The sequence below is a fragment of the Equus caballus genome, chromosome 6, assembly GCF_041296265.1.
Source record: "Equus caballus isolate H_3958 breed thoroughbred chromosome 6, TB-T2T, whole genome shotgun sequence".
Taxonomy (NCBI): Eukaryota; Metazoa; Chordata; class Mammalia; order Perissodactyla; family Equidae; genus Equus; species Equus caballus.
The window spans coordinates 87,491,136-87,505,499 of record NC_091689.1 but is presented as its reverse complement, the minus strand read 5'-3'; the positions used below and the strand labels follow the sequence as shown (position 1 = coordinate 87,505,499).

Sequence of the window (14,364 nt, the reverse complement as noted above, 5' to 3'; positions counted from 1 at the left end):
GCCATTTTATTGAGGGGAAGCTCTGATGTCAGTTTCTCTAGATCTTTGCTAGAAGGAACACTCCACTAGCATAGAGATCTTTTTTTTGTTTTTTTTTTTTAAAGATTTTATTTTTTTCCTTTTTCTCCCCAAAGCCCCCCAGTACATAGTTGTATATTCTTCATTGTGGGTCCTTGTAGTTGTGGCATGTGGGGTGCTGCCTCAGCGTGGCCTGATGAGCAGCGCCATGTCCACGCCCAGGATTCAAACCAATGAAACACTGGGCCGCCTGCAGCGGAGCGCGCGAACTTAACCACTCGGCCACGGGGCCAGCCCCTAGCATAGAGATCTTTGTTTTGATTACTGTTCTGTTCCTAGAGCATGTAACAGTGTCTGACACAGCTGGTCAGATTCTTCAGAAATGAATCTTGCCGTCTCCTGCCTGGGATGGCAGTGGAAAGGTACAGAAGTGAGGGGAGAGGGCTGGGTCTCACCCTTCCACATGTAAATGTCTAATTAATCCCCTGTGCCTGTTGCCCCCCAATCCCCAGTCCAGAGACCCTCTGTTTTATGTTCTCCACACAATAATTCAGGTGTCTTTGCCAGGGAAATGGAAGTGCAGTCACCTGGCTCTGCAGAGTAAGTGGAGGAATGTGGGGAACTAACTGCTTGATAAATAGATTTTTAACCAGTCCTCACACTCACTCACTCCAGAGATACCCGTTGTCACTTGTTCCTGAGCCTTTTGGGGATTCTGAGGTATAAATTGAGTTGCTTCTTATCTTTCCTTCCTGAGAGCTTAAGATCCAGCTTTTATGGGTCTCCTTATAAAAACTGTGGTGGTAGTATCTCCTCTCTGGTTCTTTTTTAAAAGGCTTAGGCCTTTCTTAGAAAAATACCTTTGCTATCATTTTTGTGCAGGTTTGGAGGGAGCAAAATAAGCATCTGTATTCAGTTAGCTTTCTTTACAGTATAGTCCATAGCCTCACAGGAGGACATGGGCTCAGTTCAGATTAATTGGAGAAATTTTTATTGAATTATTGAAAAATTTAAAATAAATTTCCGTTACTTATATGTCCCGTAACAATTAAAGGTCCTTAAAACACCTTGCAATAGGGCATTAGTTATTTGTAGGTACTTTTCTGTATCAGAAACTTAAAAAAGCTTTATTATGATTTCCATTGATCAACAAATATTTAATTATACAATGTTATATGTCAATTATATCTCAGCAGAACTGGAAAAAAAACAAATATTTATGGTAATATGTATTTATCAAACCCTGTTTCAAGTAGATGAAACTTACATCAATTCTGGTGGATGTATAGGATCCAAATAATGAACTTTAATTATGTGGTTTCTTCACTTCTCTATGGTCAATTTTTCCACGTGGGTAGAAAATGAGCATCGATGGCAGCTCTTATAGAAACTGATTGATATTTTGTACTTGTAGCCCAATCAACACAATACAGTGAAGCTGGGAGCTTTCCAGGCCCAGGAAAAAGAACTGGTGTTTGACATTGACATGACAGATTACGACGATGTGAGGAGATGTTGTAGGTGAGCACCGTGTGCCTTGCTGGTAGGGTGGGTGGTATTACTGACAGTGAGTAATGATGACTCTGCTCCAGTTCTGCAGACATATGTTCTAACTCCTGGACCCTCATGACCATGGCCATATGCATCATCGACCGAGCATTAAAGGGCAAGTATTGGCAGTGTCTGAGTGGGGTCAAAGGCAAGAATCTGTTTTCCTATGAATATTAGTCTGTCTATGCCATTTTATAATCAAATCTCATAGATTTCCAACATGGTTCCTTGCAACATATGACACGAAAATGAAAGACTGGAATAATGTTGTAGTTGAAACTCTAATAAAGCTGTTGATCAAACCAGTGAGCTTTTTCCCAATGCAGTCATCTATTGAGCAACTCTGTGTGCTACGTACTGTCCTAGATGAGAGAAATATGGACGATAACAATTCTTACCTCAAGTAGGAGACACAAGAAAATCGAGGATTACATTGTGTTAAGTAATATGCACAGAGTGCTATGGGGATAGAGAACAGCAAGGGTGCACACAGGAATGGGAAGAGCCTAGGTCAGAATAGGCTTCCTAGAAGAGATCATGAGAAGGATGGAAATGATCATAATAATAGCTAACTCTTACATAGGGGGCTTATTATGTGCCAGCCACTGTTCTAAACACTTTAAATTTATTAACTCTTTAAATATCCCTTGACTGGTTATTTAAGAATAAATGGCAGTTAGTCAGAGAATGGAAATGCTGTGACACGAAGAAATTCTTGGCAGAGAGACCTGGATAAGTACAGGAAACTACAAATAAGTTAGTATAGTTAAGGTGCTACAGGTGAATAAGGTAAAAAATGAAGCTGAGTTGGGGGCTGGCCTGGTGGTGTGGTGGTTAAGTTCACACACTACGCTTTGGTGGCCCAGGGTTCGCAGGTTCGGATCCTGGGCGCACACCTATGCACCGCTCATCAAGCCATAGTGTGGTGGCATCCCATATACAACACAGAGGAAGATGGGCACAGATGTTAGCTCAGGGCGAATCTTCCTCAGCAAAAAGAGGAAGAATGGCAACAGATGTTAGCTCAGGGTGAATCTTCGAGAGTGAAGCTGAGGAAGTAAGCAAGAATCAGGATTTTATAGATTTATTTTAAAACCTATCATTTCTTCCCTCCTGAGAGGACTTTGGATTTAGGCATCTTCTCTGGGTATATTCTGGAAGGAGAGGTGTTCATTGTTGGGTCTGTGAGGAATCAGTTAGAAAATTGTCCTCCGCAGTACGTTCTGGGATAATTGAGTATTTGACTCTTGTAAAGGTAAGATCTTCTTAATGATAATTTACATTTCTTTGTTTGCTAGATGTTAGCAAGCCTGGTGTGTTTAGTAACAAAATTAAACTATCTTTTATAGCATCCACATCCCAGGGTAGATGATGTTACCAGTAGATCAGTTAAAATCATAGTAGCTACATTTTTTAAGATATTTCATATTTTTGAATGTATCCCCCTTTGTGGCACAAGGAAGATTAGTTTCGTTTTCTAGTTCAATCATGTCAAGTAGAGTTAACCCAGAAAGTTACAGGTATTGAGACTAAATAAATAGCATCCGAGCTTCTATACTTCGACAGAATTTAATCAGTATCTTTAGAATGCACTAAGGAAATTTTTTAATTATTTGAATTTATGTTCCATAACATACATGAAGTTCTTTTTCGATGGTTTATTTCTCAGGGTGGTCAAGGTGTTAAAAAGAAAGTTCACCTAAGTGAAAATGTCCACCCTTTTGTCAGGTCTGTTGGGAAAGACTCCATGCTGTTTAAGTTGTGTTTGATTTACCTTTATGTGCTTTTAGAATTACCTTGTCATCAGTTTTCTCTGCTGGGCTAGCAGTTTACAGTAATGATAGCTAGAGTTAGTTGAGTGTCTATTTTAGGCTGCTGTGTTCATGACAGGTTCTTTACACATGTTCTCCTGGGTCTTCACAACAGCTTCATGAGAGACATGATGGTATTTCCACTTACCGATGAGGAAAGTAATGTGGCAAAGATGACATGAGACAGTAGATGTGAAGTCTATTTGCAAATTGCTAAGCATTATGTAATTTTTGAGATGTTAAAGCAAGCAATTCAGAGTAAAAAATGTAGGCTGTATCCCTCATTCTACTAATGCATTATGATGCTGTCCTAATTTGGTTGCTTTCTACCCTTGTTGCATATTTATGATATTAACCTTTTAAGTTGTGGAGTTTAAGAAATAAGTATTTCTTGAATATCTGTTCTAATCAGGTACTATGCTAGGTTCTCTCCCCTTACAATGTATCAGTTAACACTCATACCACTGTGAAGGGGTATTATTCCCATTTTACTTAGTTACATTCTAGAAATTCAGTGAAAATAAGCCTAGCCTCCCAAATGGCAACAAAAGCTACATGATGTATGTGTTACTAATAGTGTTGGGACTTTGTTATTGTTATTCCTACAGAAAATCTATAAACAATAAAAAAATAGTTTGAAGGTTATGCCTTGGTGGGTCAAGATATTCTTGAAAATAAAGAAAGCTGGGATAAGATTTTAGCCCTTGTTCCTGAAAATATCCTTTCTCAAGACCATTTCTATGTGAGCTACTTATATTGATCTACGATATTACAAGTGTTTTCTGCCTGCATATTCTCTGCATACTACTAAAAGTAGTAAAGAGCAACTAGGTAATAGCTCAAGTCTTTCATGCTTATTTTTTGGTCTTTTTTTAAAGAGAAATGAAAGGCACACATAATGTAAAAGTATTTCTAATTTATATTTCTAAATACTGTTTTTAACAGATAAATCTTAGATTAAAATTTTAGCCAAAATAACTCCTAGGAGACAGCCTATAATGATTTGTATTCCACAATCATCAGTTTATAACTTTTGGTTCTTGCAGGTTGCATTTCTGTGCTTATTGATTTACAGAAAGTGGATCAGTTTGGTCCATTTGCTGTTCCAACCATAAGGTATGTTCCAGATCATTGTTGACTCCTTTCTTGTTTGCAACTGTTGTTCTGAATGTGAAGTAGATTGGATTAGATCCCTTCCAGCTCTCCTGAGGCTATTGATGATGCCCTAGGGGAACATTTGCTAGTGAGTTCCACAGAACACAAGTTTTTCAGCTGCTGTTATGCAAGAAAAAGATTTTAAGACAAAAAACGAATAAGGGAAACATATCATAAAAAACTTCATAATTCAATGGGTAGAGCAAAACACACAAGATGAGAAAGAAAGGAAATGCAGGAAAACCAGAAAACGAGTGATAAAATGGCAGGATTAAGCCCTCCTACATCCAAAATCACCCTAAACGTAAATGGATTGAATTCTCCAATAAGAAGACACAGAGTGGCGTGATGCATTAAAGAACAAGACCCAACAATCTGCTGCCTTTAGGAAACACATCTCAGCTCCAATGACAAACACAGGCTCACAATGAAGGGGTGGAACACGAAACTCCAAGCTAATGGCAAACAAAAGAAAGCAGGTGTTGCAATACTCAGATCAGATAAAGTGGACTTCAAGATAAGACAGGTAAAGAGAGACAAAGAGGGGCAGTTTATAATGGTCAAAGGGACACTGCATCAATTAGAAGTAATGCTTATAAATATCCCTGCAGCCAACACAGGAGCACCAAAGTTCATAAAGCAACTATTAACAAACCTAAAAGGAGATATTAATAATAGCACAATAATAGTAGGGGACCTCAACGCCCCACTCACATCAATGGATAGGTCATCCACACAAAAATCAATAAGGAAACAGTGGAATTAATACCAAGAAGGTGGAGATCATAAACCTTACTTACGGCCTCGGAGGCACTGGAACGGTAGAGAGAACATCGCTCCCTCCCCTAGAGTCTGCAATTGCTGCTGCATAGGTCGGGAAGGAGCAGGGGAGGGGCCGCACGACTGGGGGATCATCTAGGACTCCTATCGCTGGTTCAGTGGAAACCCGCTGACGGGGGGAAAGCTTCTGTCCATGGGGACCCCATAAACCCAGGGCCTCGGGAGACCAGAGAACAGAACCGATCTGAATCCAGATCAGCGTCGGAGAATAGCAGCCCCTCCCTCCCAGCAAAGTCACTGGGCACAGCCATCTAGTCCGAAGGCGGAGAGCTCATAACACGTGGCTCTTGACCCCCATCTAGTGGTGACAGGCTGTAACTGCAACCGAATTCTACCACCATGCGAAAAAACCACTCCTCTACCATCCAGCATTTTATAAAAGCCCCAGACCAGAAGGAAAACAATAAAAACATGGAATTAAGTCCTGAGGACTTGGAATTAGGTAAACTAAGTGATAATGAGTTCAGAGCAGCTATAATCAAAAAACTCAATGAGGTAGAGAGAAAGAGAAACAAGCCAAGTTCTGGAGTTACTTCACAAAAGAGATTGAAATCATAAAGAAGAATCAAATAGAATTACTAGAGATGAAAAACACAATGGACCAGATAAAACAGAATACGGATTCCCTGAATGCCTGTGTAGACACCATAGAAGAGCAAATTAACATAATTGAAGATAGACAGGCTGAATGGCTCCAGAGAGAGGAAGAAAGAGAACTAAGAATTAAAAAAAAATGAGGAAAATCTCCAAGAGATAGTGGATTCAATGAAGAGTAAGAACATAAGGGTCATAGGAATTCCCGAGAATGTGGAAAAGGAAAATGGAGCAGAAAGTGTTCTTAACGAAATTATTGAAGAGAACTTCCCAAATCTAGGGATTGATGGAGAAATGTGTGTAGAGGAAGCCTTCAGATCTCCTAGATTTGTCAATTTGAAAAGACCTACTGCAAGGCACATAGTAAAATTGGCAAGAAGGAAAGATAAGGAAAGAATACTCAGGGAAGTAAGAGAAAAGAAGAGAATAACCTATAAAGGAGCCCCTATCAGACTGTCAGTGGATTTCTCTACAGAAACCTTACAAGCTAGGAGAGAATGGAGTGACATATTCAACGCTTTAAAAGATAAAAATCTTCAGCCAAGAATACTCTATCCAGCAAGAATTTCCTTCAGATATGAGGGAGAAATTAAATCTTTTCCAGACAAACAAAAGTTAAGGGAATTTGTAACTAAAAGCCCTCCATTACAAGAAATCCTCAAGAAGGCTCTCATACTTGAAAAAAAGAAAAAAGGGAGGAAGGGGTCACAATCCACAGACTAGGGAGACCGATGGATAGAACCAGAACAGGATAGCAAATATTCAACTATAGCATTAGGGTAAAGGTAAGGAAACTACCAAAGCAAGGATGATCTTATCACTCTAACTACAAATTAATAACATGAGTTGGAATAAGAAATGAAAATAATTATTTAGGAAGGGAAGAGCAAAGGGTCTAAATCAGTATTGGTCAAGTAAGTAAGAGACCACCAGAGAATAGACTATATTATACATGAGATTCTAAATACAAACTTCAAGGTAGACACTAAAATAAAATACAGAACAGAGTCACAAATCATAAATAAGGAAAAATCTAAGAAACCCAGCATAAGAAATTGCAGTATTAAATCGGTAGTCTAAAGCACACAGGAAAAGAAACACAGGAAAACAAGATAATGAGCGACACATTGACAGCATTAAGTCCACATGCATCAATAATCACTCTCAATGTAAACGGACTGAACTCTCTAATAAAAAGACACAGAATGGCAAAATGGATTAAAGAACGAGATCCAACAATTTGTTGCCTCCAAGAAACACACCTCAGCCCCAAGGACAAACACAGGCTCAGGGTGAAGGGGTGGAGGACAATACTTCAAGCTAATGGCAAGGAAAAAAGGTGTTGCAATTCTTATATCAGACAAAGTGGATTTCAAAATAAGACAGGTAAAGAGAGACACAGAGGGACAATATATAATGATCAAAGGGACGCTTCCTCAAGAAGAAATAACGCTTATAAATATCTATGCACCCAACACAGCAGCACCAAGATTCATAAAGCAACTATTAACAGACCTAAAGGAAGATGTTAAAAACAACAGAATAGTAGGGGACCTCAACACCCCACTCACATCAATTGACAAATCATCCAGACAGAAAATCAACAAGGAAATAGTGGAGCTAAATGAAAAACTAAAACAATTGGACTTAATAACATATATAGATCACTTCACTGTAAAAGAGCTGAATACACATTCTTCTCAAGTGCACATGGAACATTATCAAGGAAGACCATATGTTGGGAAACAAGGCAAGCCTCTACAAATTTAAAAATATTGAAATAATAACAAGCATCTTCTCTGATCATAATGCTCTAAGGCTAGAAATTAATTACAAGAAAAAAGCTGAGAAAGGCAGAAAGATGTGGAGACTAAACAACACACTACTGAACAAGCAATGGATCATTGAAGAAATTAAAAAAGAAATCAAAAAATACCTGGAAACAAATGAAAATGATAGCATGCCATACCAACTCATATGGGATACAGCAAAAGCTGTATTAAGAGGAAAATTCATCACAATACAGACACATCTTATCAAACAAGAAAAATCCCAAATAAGCAATCTTAAAGTACACCTAACTGAACTAGAGAAAAAAGAACAAATAAAGCCCAAAGTCAGCAGAAGGAGAGAAATAATAAAAGAGCAGAAATAAATACTATTGAAACGAAAAAGGCAGTAGAAAGGATCAATGAAACAAAGAGCTGGTTTTTTGAGAAGATAAATAAAATTGACAAACCACTAGCCAGACTTACAAAGAAAAAAAGGGAGAAAGCTCAAATAAACAAAATCAGAAATGAAAGAGGAGAAATAACAACAGACTCTGCAGAAATACAACGGATTATAAGAGAATACTACGAAAAACTCTCTGCCAACAGAATGGATAACCTAGAGGAAATGCATAAATTCTTGGACTCCTACAATCTCCCAAAGCTCACTCAAGAAGAGGCAGACAATTTGAACAGACCAGTCACAAGGAAAGAGATTGAAACAGCAATCAAAAACATCCCAAAGAATAAAACCCCAGGACCAGATGGCTTTCCTGGGGAATTCTACCAACCTTTCAGAGAGGATTTAATACCTATCCTTTTCAAGCTATTCCAAAAAATTAGGAAAGATGGAACACTTCCTGACACATTCTATGAGGCCAACATCACGCTGATACCAAAACCTGACAAGGACACCACGAAAAAAGAGAACTACAAGCCAATATCACTGATGAACATAGATGCAAAAATTCTAAACAAAATTTTGGCAACCAGAATTCAGCAATTCATCAAAAGGATCATACATCATGATAAGGTGGGATTCATACCAGGGACACAGGGATGGTTCAACATCCGCAAATCAATCAATGTGATACACCACATCAACAAACTGAGGAATAAAAACCACATGGTCATCTCAATAGATGCAGAGAAAGCATTTGACAAGATCCAACAGCCATTTATGATAAAAACTCGGAACAAAATGGGCATAGAAGGAAAGTACCTCAACATAATAAAGGCCATATATGACAAACCCATAGCCAACATCATACTCAATGGGCAAAAACTGAACACCATCCCCCGAAAACAGGAACGAGACAAGGATGCCCTCTATCACCACTCTTATTTAACATAGTACTGGAGGTTCTGGCCAGAGCAATCAGGCAAGAAGAAGGAATAAAAGGAATCCAAATAGGGAGGGAAGAAGTGAAACTCTCGCTGTTTGCAGACGACATGATCTTATATATAGAAAACCCCAAAGAATCCATTGGAAAACTCTTAGAAGTAATCAACAACTACAGCAAAGTTCCAGGGTACAAAAGCAATTTGCATAAATCAGTAGCATTTCTATACTCCAATAACGAACTAACAGAAAAAGAACTCAAGAACATAATACCATTCACAATCGCAACAAAAAGAATAAAATACCTTGGGGTAAATTTAACTAAGGAAGTGAAGGACCTATATAATGAAAATTACAAGGCCTTTCTGAGAGAATTGAATGACGACATAAGGAGATGGAAAGACATTCCATGTACATGGATTGGAAGAATAATACTTAAAATGTCCGTTCTACCTGAAGCAATCTACAGATTCAACGCCATCCCAATCAGAATCCCAATGACATTCTTTACAGAATTAGAACAAAGAATCCTAAAATTCATATGGGGCAACAAAAGACCCCGAATTTCTAAAGAAATCCTGAGAAAAAAGAACAAAACAGGAGGCATCACAATCCCTGACTTCAAAACATACTACAAAGTTACAGTAATCAAAACAGCATGGTACTGGTACAAAAACAGGTGCACAGATCAATGGAACAGAATTTGAAAGCCCAGAAATAAAACCACACATCTATGGACAGCTTATCTTTGACAAAGGAGCTGAGGGCATACAATGGAGAAAAGAAAGTCTTTTCAACAAATGGTGCTGGGAAAACTGGAAAGCCACATGTAAAAGAATGAAAATTGACCATTCTTTTTCACCATTCACCAAAACAAACTCAAAATGGATCAAAGACCTAAAGGTGAGACCTGAAACCATAAGGCTTCTGGAAGAAAACGTAGGCAGTACACTCTTTGACATCAGTATTAAAAGGATCTTTTCGGACACCATGCCTTCTCAGAGAAGGGCAACAATAGAAAGAATAAACAAATGGGACTTCATCAGACTAAAGAGCTTCTTCAAGGCAAATGAAAACAGGATTGAAACAAAAAAACAACCCACTAACTGGGAAAAAATATTTTCAAGTCATATATCTGACAAAGGCTTAATATCCATGATATGTAAAGAACTCTCACAACTCAACAACAAAAAATCAAACAATCCAATCAAAAAATGGGCTGGAGACATGAACAGACATTTCTCCAAAGAAGATATACGGATGGCCAATAGGCACATGAAAAGATGCTCATCATCGCTGATCATCAGGGAAAAGATATCACCTTGCACCCATTAGAATGACAAAAATATCTAAAACTAATAGTAACAAATGTTGGAGAGATTGTGGAGAAAAAGGAACCCTCATACACTGCTGGTGGGAATGCAAACTGGTGCAGCCACTATGGAAAGCAGTATGGAGATTCCTCAAAAAATTAAAAATAGAACTACCATACGATCTAGCCATCCCACTACTGGGTATTTATTCAAAGAGCTTGAAGTCAGCAATCCCAAAAGTCCTATGCACACCAATGTTCATTGCAGCATTATTTACAATAGCCAAGACATGGAAGCAACCTAAGTGCCCAGCAACAGACGAATGGATAAAGAAGATGTGGTACATATATACAATGGAATACTACTCAGCTGCAAAACGGAACAAAATCATTCCATTTGTGATAACATGGATGGACCTTGAGGGAATTATGTTAAATGAAATAAGCCAGCTAGAGAAGGATAATCTGTGTATGACTCCACTCATATGAGGAATTTAAAAATGTGGACTAAGAACAGTTTAGTGGATACCAGGGGAAAGGTGGGGTGGGGGGTGGGCACAAAGGGTGAAGTGGTTCACCTACAACACAAATGACAAACATTAATGTACAACTGAAATTTCACAAGATTGTAAGCTATCATTAACTCAATAAAGAAAAAAAAATGAACTGAACTTCCTATCAGGGGCCGGCCAGTGGCACAGCAGTTAAGTTTGCACGTTCCACTTTGGTGGCCCGGGGGTTCACTGGTTAAGATCCTGAGTGGGGACCAACACACCACTTGTTGAGCCATGATGTGGCAGGCATCCCACATATAAAGTAGAGGAAGATGGGCATGGATGTTAGCTCAGGGCCAGTTTTCCTTGGCAAAAAGAGGAGGATTGGTGGCAGATATTAGCTTAGGGATAATCGTCCTCAAAAAAAAAAAAGAGGAAAAAAAATAAACTGAACTGCCTGTCATTTCAAGTATTCATAAATAGGCTAATCACCTTCGGTCAGTCAGGGATGTTATAGAGGAAATGGGAGGTTGGAATAGGTGTGATATAAGTTCCTTATTATCTCTTTAGTTTTTCTGATTTTAAGCCATTGCCCTTTTTCACATTAGTACCATTTATTCCTTCCCTTCTACTTCCCAAATCCTGGAATGTTCTCCACTCTCCTCTCTATCTGATTATATCTTTTTTCTAAGACCCAGATAATAGCCACCTCAACACTGATTGGGCAATTCTTTGGACTCATAATTATCTATATGCCTTTTTGGCCTTTAATTATATATTATTTTCTATTACTACATAAGAACTTGTGTTTCCAATTCATTTGAAAACTTCTTGAGACCAAGTAATATGGCTTAGACGTTTTTAGAATTTAGCATAGTACTTAACATATAATAAGCAGTTAGTAAATATCTGTTTAAATATTGAGTGCCTATTATATATTCCACAATGATGAAACAAACCTACATCCAAGGAGTTTACAATCTTGCATTAAAGGTTCAAAGTACTACATGGTTGATCCCAAACTAAACTTTTTTTGGTATGAGTTTATTTATTATAAGAAAATTCACATATGAAAATGTAGGACAAAGTTATAATGTACCTTCATAGCTGCCACAGTTCAGATATTCATCCTTCATACCCTCATGGAGATTCCTTTTCCAGTCCCAAGTAAGTCAGATAACATTTACTAAAATTTTTTTAAAGTAGTTTCTTTACTCTTTTCAGTGAACTATTATGAGGACTCTTAATTCCATGCAGACATAACAAAATACCAAAATCCAAATCTCATCCTGTTCTCAATCATATTTTCTTCCCCTATTGGCTCTTAATTATAGATTATGTAATTAAATGGATGATTAAGATTCTGTATTCAAGATTTGATGTACATTTTTAGAATATAAATCAAAGAATACCTGTTCTTCATGCACTGTGGCGATAAACTTCTAATTGTCTTCAGAAGGCATGGCCCTGACTTCTTATTTTTAATGTTTTGCTCTGTTGGCAAAACTATCTTTCATTGAAGCCACAATTTTTTAAAAGAATGTTGGATGAGACTTAACACGTAGCAATATATTATATTAGTTTAATATCAGAAAGCCTGACTAGTATAGGGTAGATACGTGCATGTGGTTTGGCCGTTTTAAAGCAGCAATGTCTAATACACTAGCCACATGGGGCTTTTAAGCACTTAAAATGTGGTTAGTATAACTAAGGAACTGATTTTTTTTGGGGTATAAACTTAATAAATTTCAATTATAAAAAAAATAGAACTGCAAGGACATATTTGAAAATCTGCAGTTATAGTAGGAAAATTTTAATGCATTTCTGTTAATAATAATACTAATAACAGTTACCAGGTAGTATTCAATAGCATTAATACCTCAAACGCTATTCCAAGCTAACATCTGTGCCAATCTTCTTCTATTTTTTAGGATGTAGGTCGCCAGCACAGCATGGCCACCAACAGAGCAGTGTAGGTCCACGCCGGGAACTGAACCTAGTCTGCCAAAGGAGAGGGCGCCGACCTTGACCACTAGGCCACCACGGCTGGCCCCCGGTATTTGACGTTAGTACCTCTTACTTTCCTGCATTATCTGAGAAAGGAAATCAGGAAGTCACAGTAATACCGCTGTGGCTACGTGGCTGACCAGTGGGCAGAGGTTGCCCCTCATCACAGTTTCCTTTCGGGTATCAAAGATGCCTCCACCAGGGGGATGGCAAGGGGCGGCTTTCTGAGGAATGCGAGGCTCCCGGCACAGTTCCGGCCAGGCCGGCGCATCCCGTTCTGAATTCCTACCCTTATTTAGGCCTCATTACCTCCCTGTCAGGGAACAGCAGGACGCCCTGCTCTGTAAAGGAAGTGGCTGCGGGCGGCTCCTGACCCGGAACCGCATCGCGGCTCCGCCCCCTCCGCCAGGCTGCCTTCTGCAACAGGCGCGGGTCACGCTCTCGCGCTCTCTCTCTGCCGCCATCTTGGTTCCACGTTCCCCGCACAGTAAGTGCCATCCTCGCCGCTTCTCTCTATCCGCAGCCATCCGCCCTTCTTGTGGGCTAAGGCGCCCTGAGGACTGAGAGCTGAGGAGAGTTGGAGGCTTTACGGGGCCACCGGCTTCCTACTTGGCCCTGGGATGTGTGGCCTTGGGGCCTCTGGGCAAAGTGGGGTCTGAGGTTGGTGTCCTGACAACAGCAAGGCAGGAGGGCTGTGGGCCGTGCCTGGGGTCCGGGGGTGGGGAGATGGGAGCCACTGTGGTGTCAGGGGCGGCAGCGGAGTGCATCAGCTGTCGGAAATGACTTGACGAGAACCCACGGGAGGTGAAGGGGTCCCAGCCTTGGGATCCCCACACCGTCCTTATCCTGACAAGCGAGTGTTGGGACTCAGGTCCTCCCTGTGACCCCTGGGTCCCAAAACGCGGCAGACCGGGGTCCTGGATGATGAGGATTTTAGGCTGGTTACTTTTAAAACTGCAGATGAGAAGCAGGCTCCGAGGAGTGGAATTTGCTTGCTCTTTGACAGATATTTGCATTTGTGAAGGAAGGGGGGATGACCTTGTAGGGACCTGAAATTGGCCACCACAGGATATGTCTCTTTGGCATCGGGACTGTTTGGGGCTGATTGCTTTTGATAATAGGGACAGGGAGGGAGGCTCTGGGGAATGGAACTTGCCCTTGTTGGGACACATTTACATTTGTAAGGTAAATCTCTATCTGTAAAAGGTGCCTCCCTTTCCGTACCAGGAAGAAGAGAGATGACCTTGTCCCTAGAAACTCTTAATGGGGAAGGCAAGAACTTAAGTTGGTTGCTGTCTGGCAATCTCATGTAACTGATTTAGGGTGGTGGCTTCTGACCTTTACCTTATCCGATTTGATTCTTGTCTAAAAGTCATGGGATCACCCAATGACCAGACCCCACCTGCACTGATACCATTTTAACTTTTTTTTCATGTTCTTTCCTTTGTCTTGTAAAGAGATGACTCATATA

At 39.7% G+C, this 14,364-nt stretch overlaps 1 protein-coding gene across 6 annotated transcripts in view; it reads left to right on the top strand.

The window, feature by feature from the left end:
* LOC106783298 (DNA primase small subunit) overlaps positions 1 to 14,364 on the top strand; it is a 40,156-nt gene that overhangs the window by 3,913 nt on the left and 21,879 nt on the right. For all 6 annotated transcript variants that reach the window (XR_011440139.1, XM_023643818.2, XM_070271727.1 and 3 more), the window contains exons 3-6: positions 1,433 to 1,539; positions 1,611 to 1,684; positions 4,427 to 4,496; positions 13,214 to 13,380. Coding sequence is in view for 5 of the 6 variants with exons in the window: in XM_023643818.2 (XP_023499586.1) it covers positions 1,433 to 1,539; positions 1,611 to 1,684; positions 4,427 to 4,496; positions 13,214 to 13,380 (418 nt within the window). In the remaining variant the exon portion in view is untranslated. The remainder of the gene's footprint in view (positions 1 to 1,432; positions 1,540 to 1,610; positions 1,685 to 4,426; positions 4,497 to 13,213; positions 13,381 to 14,364) is intronic.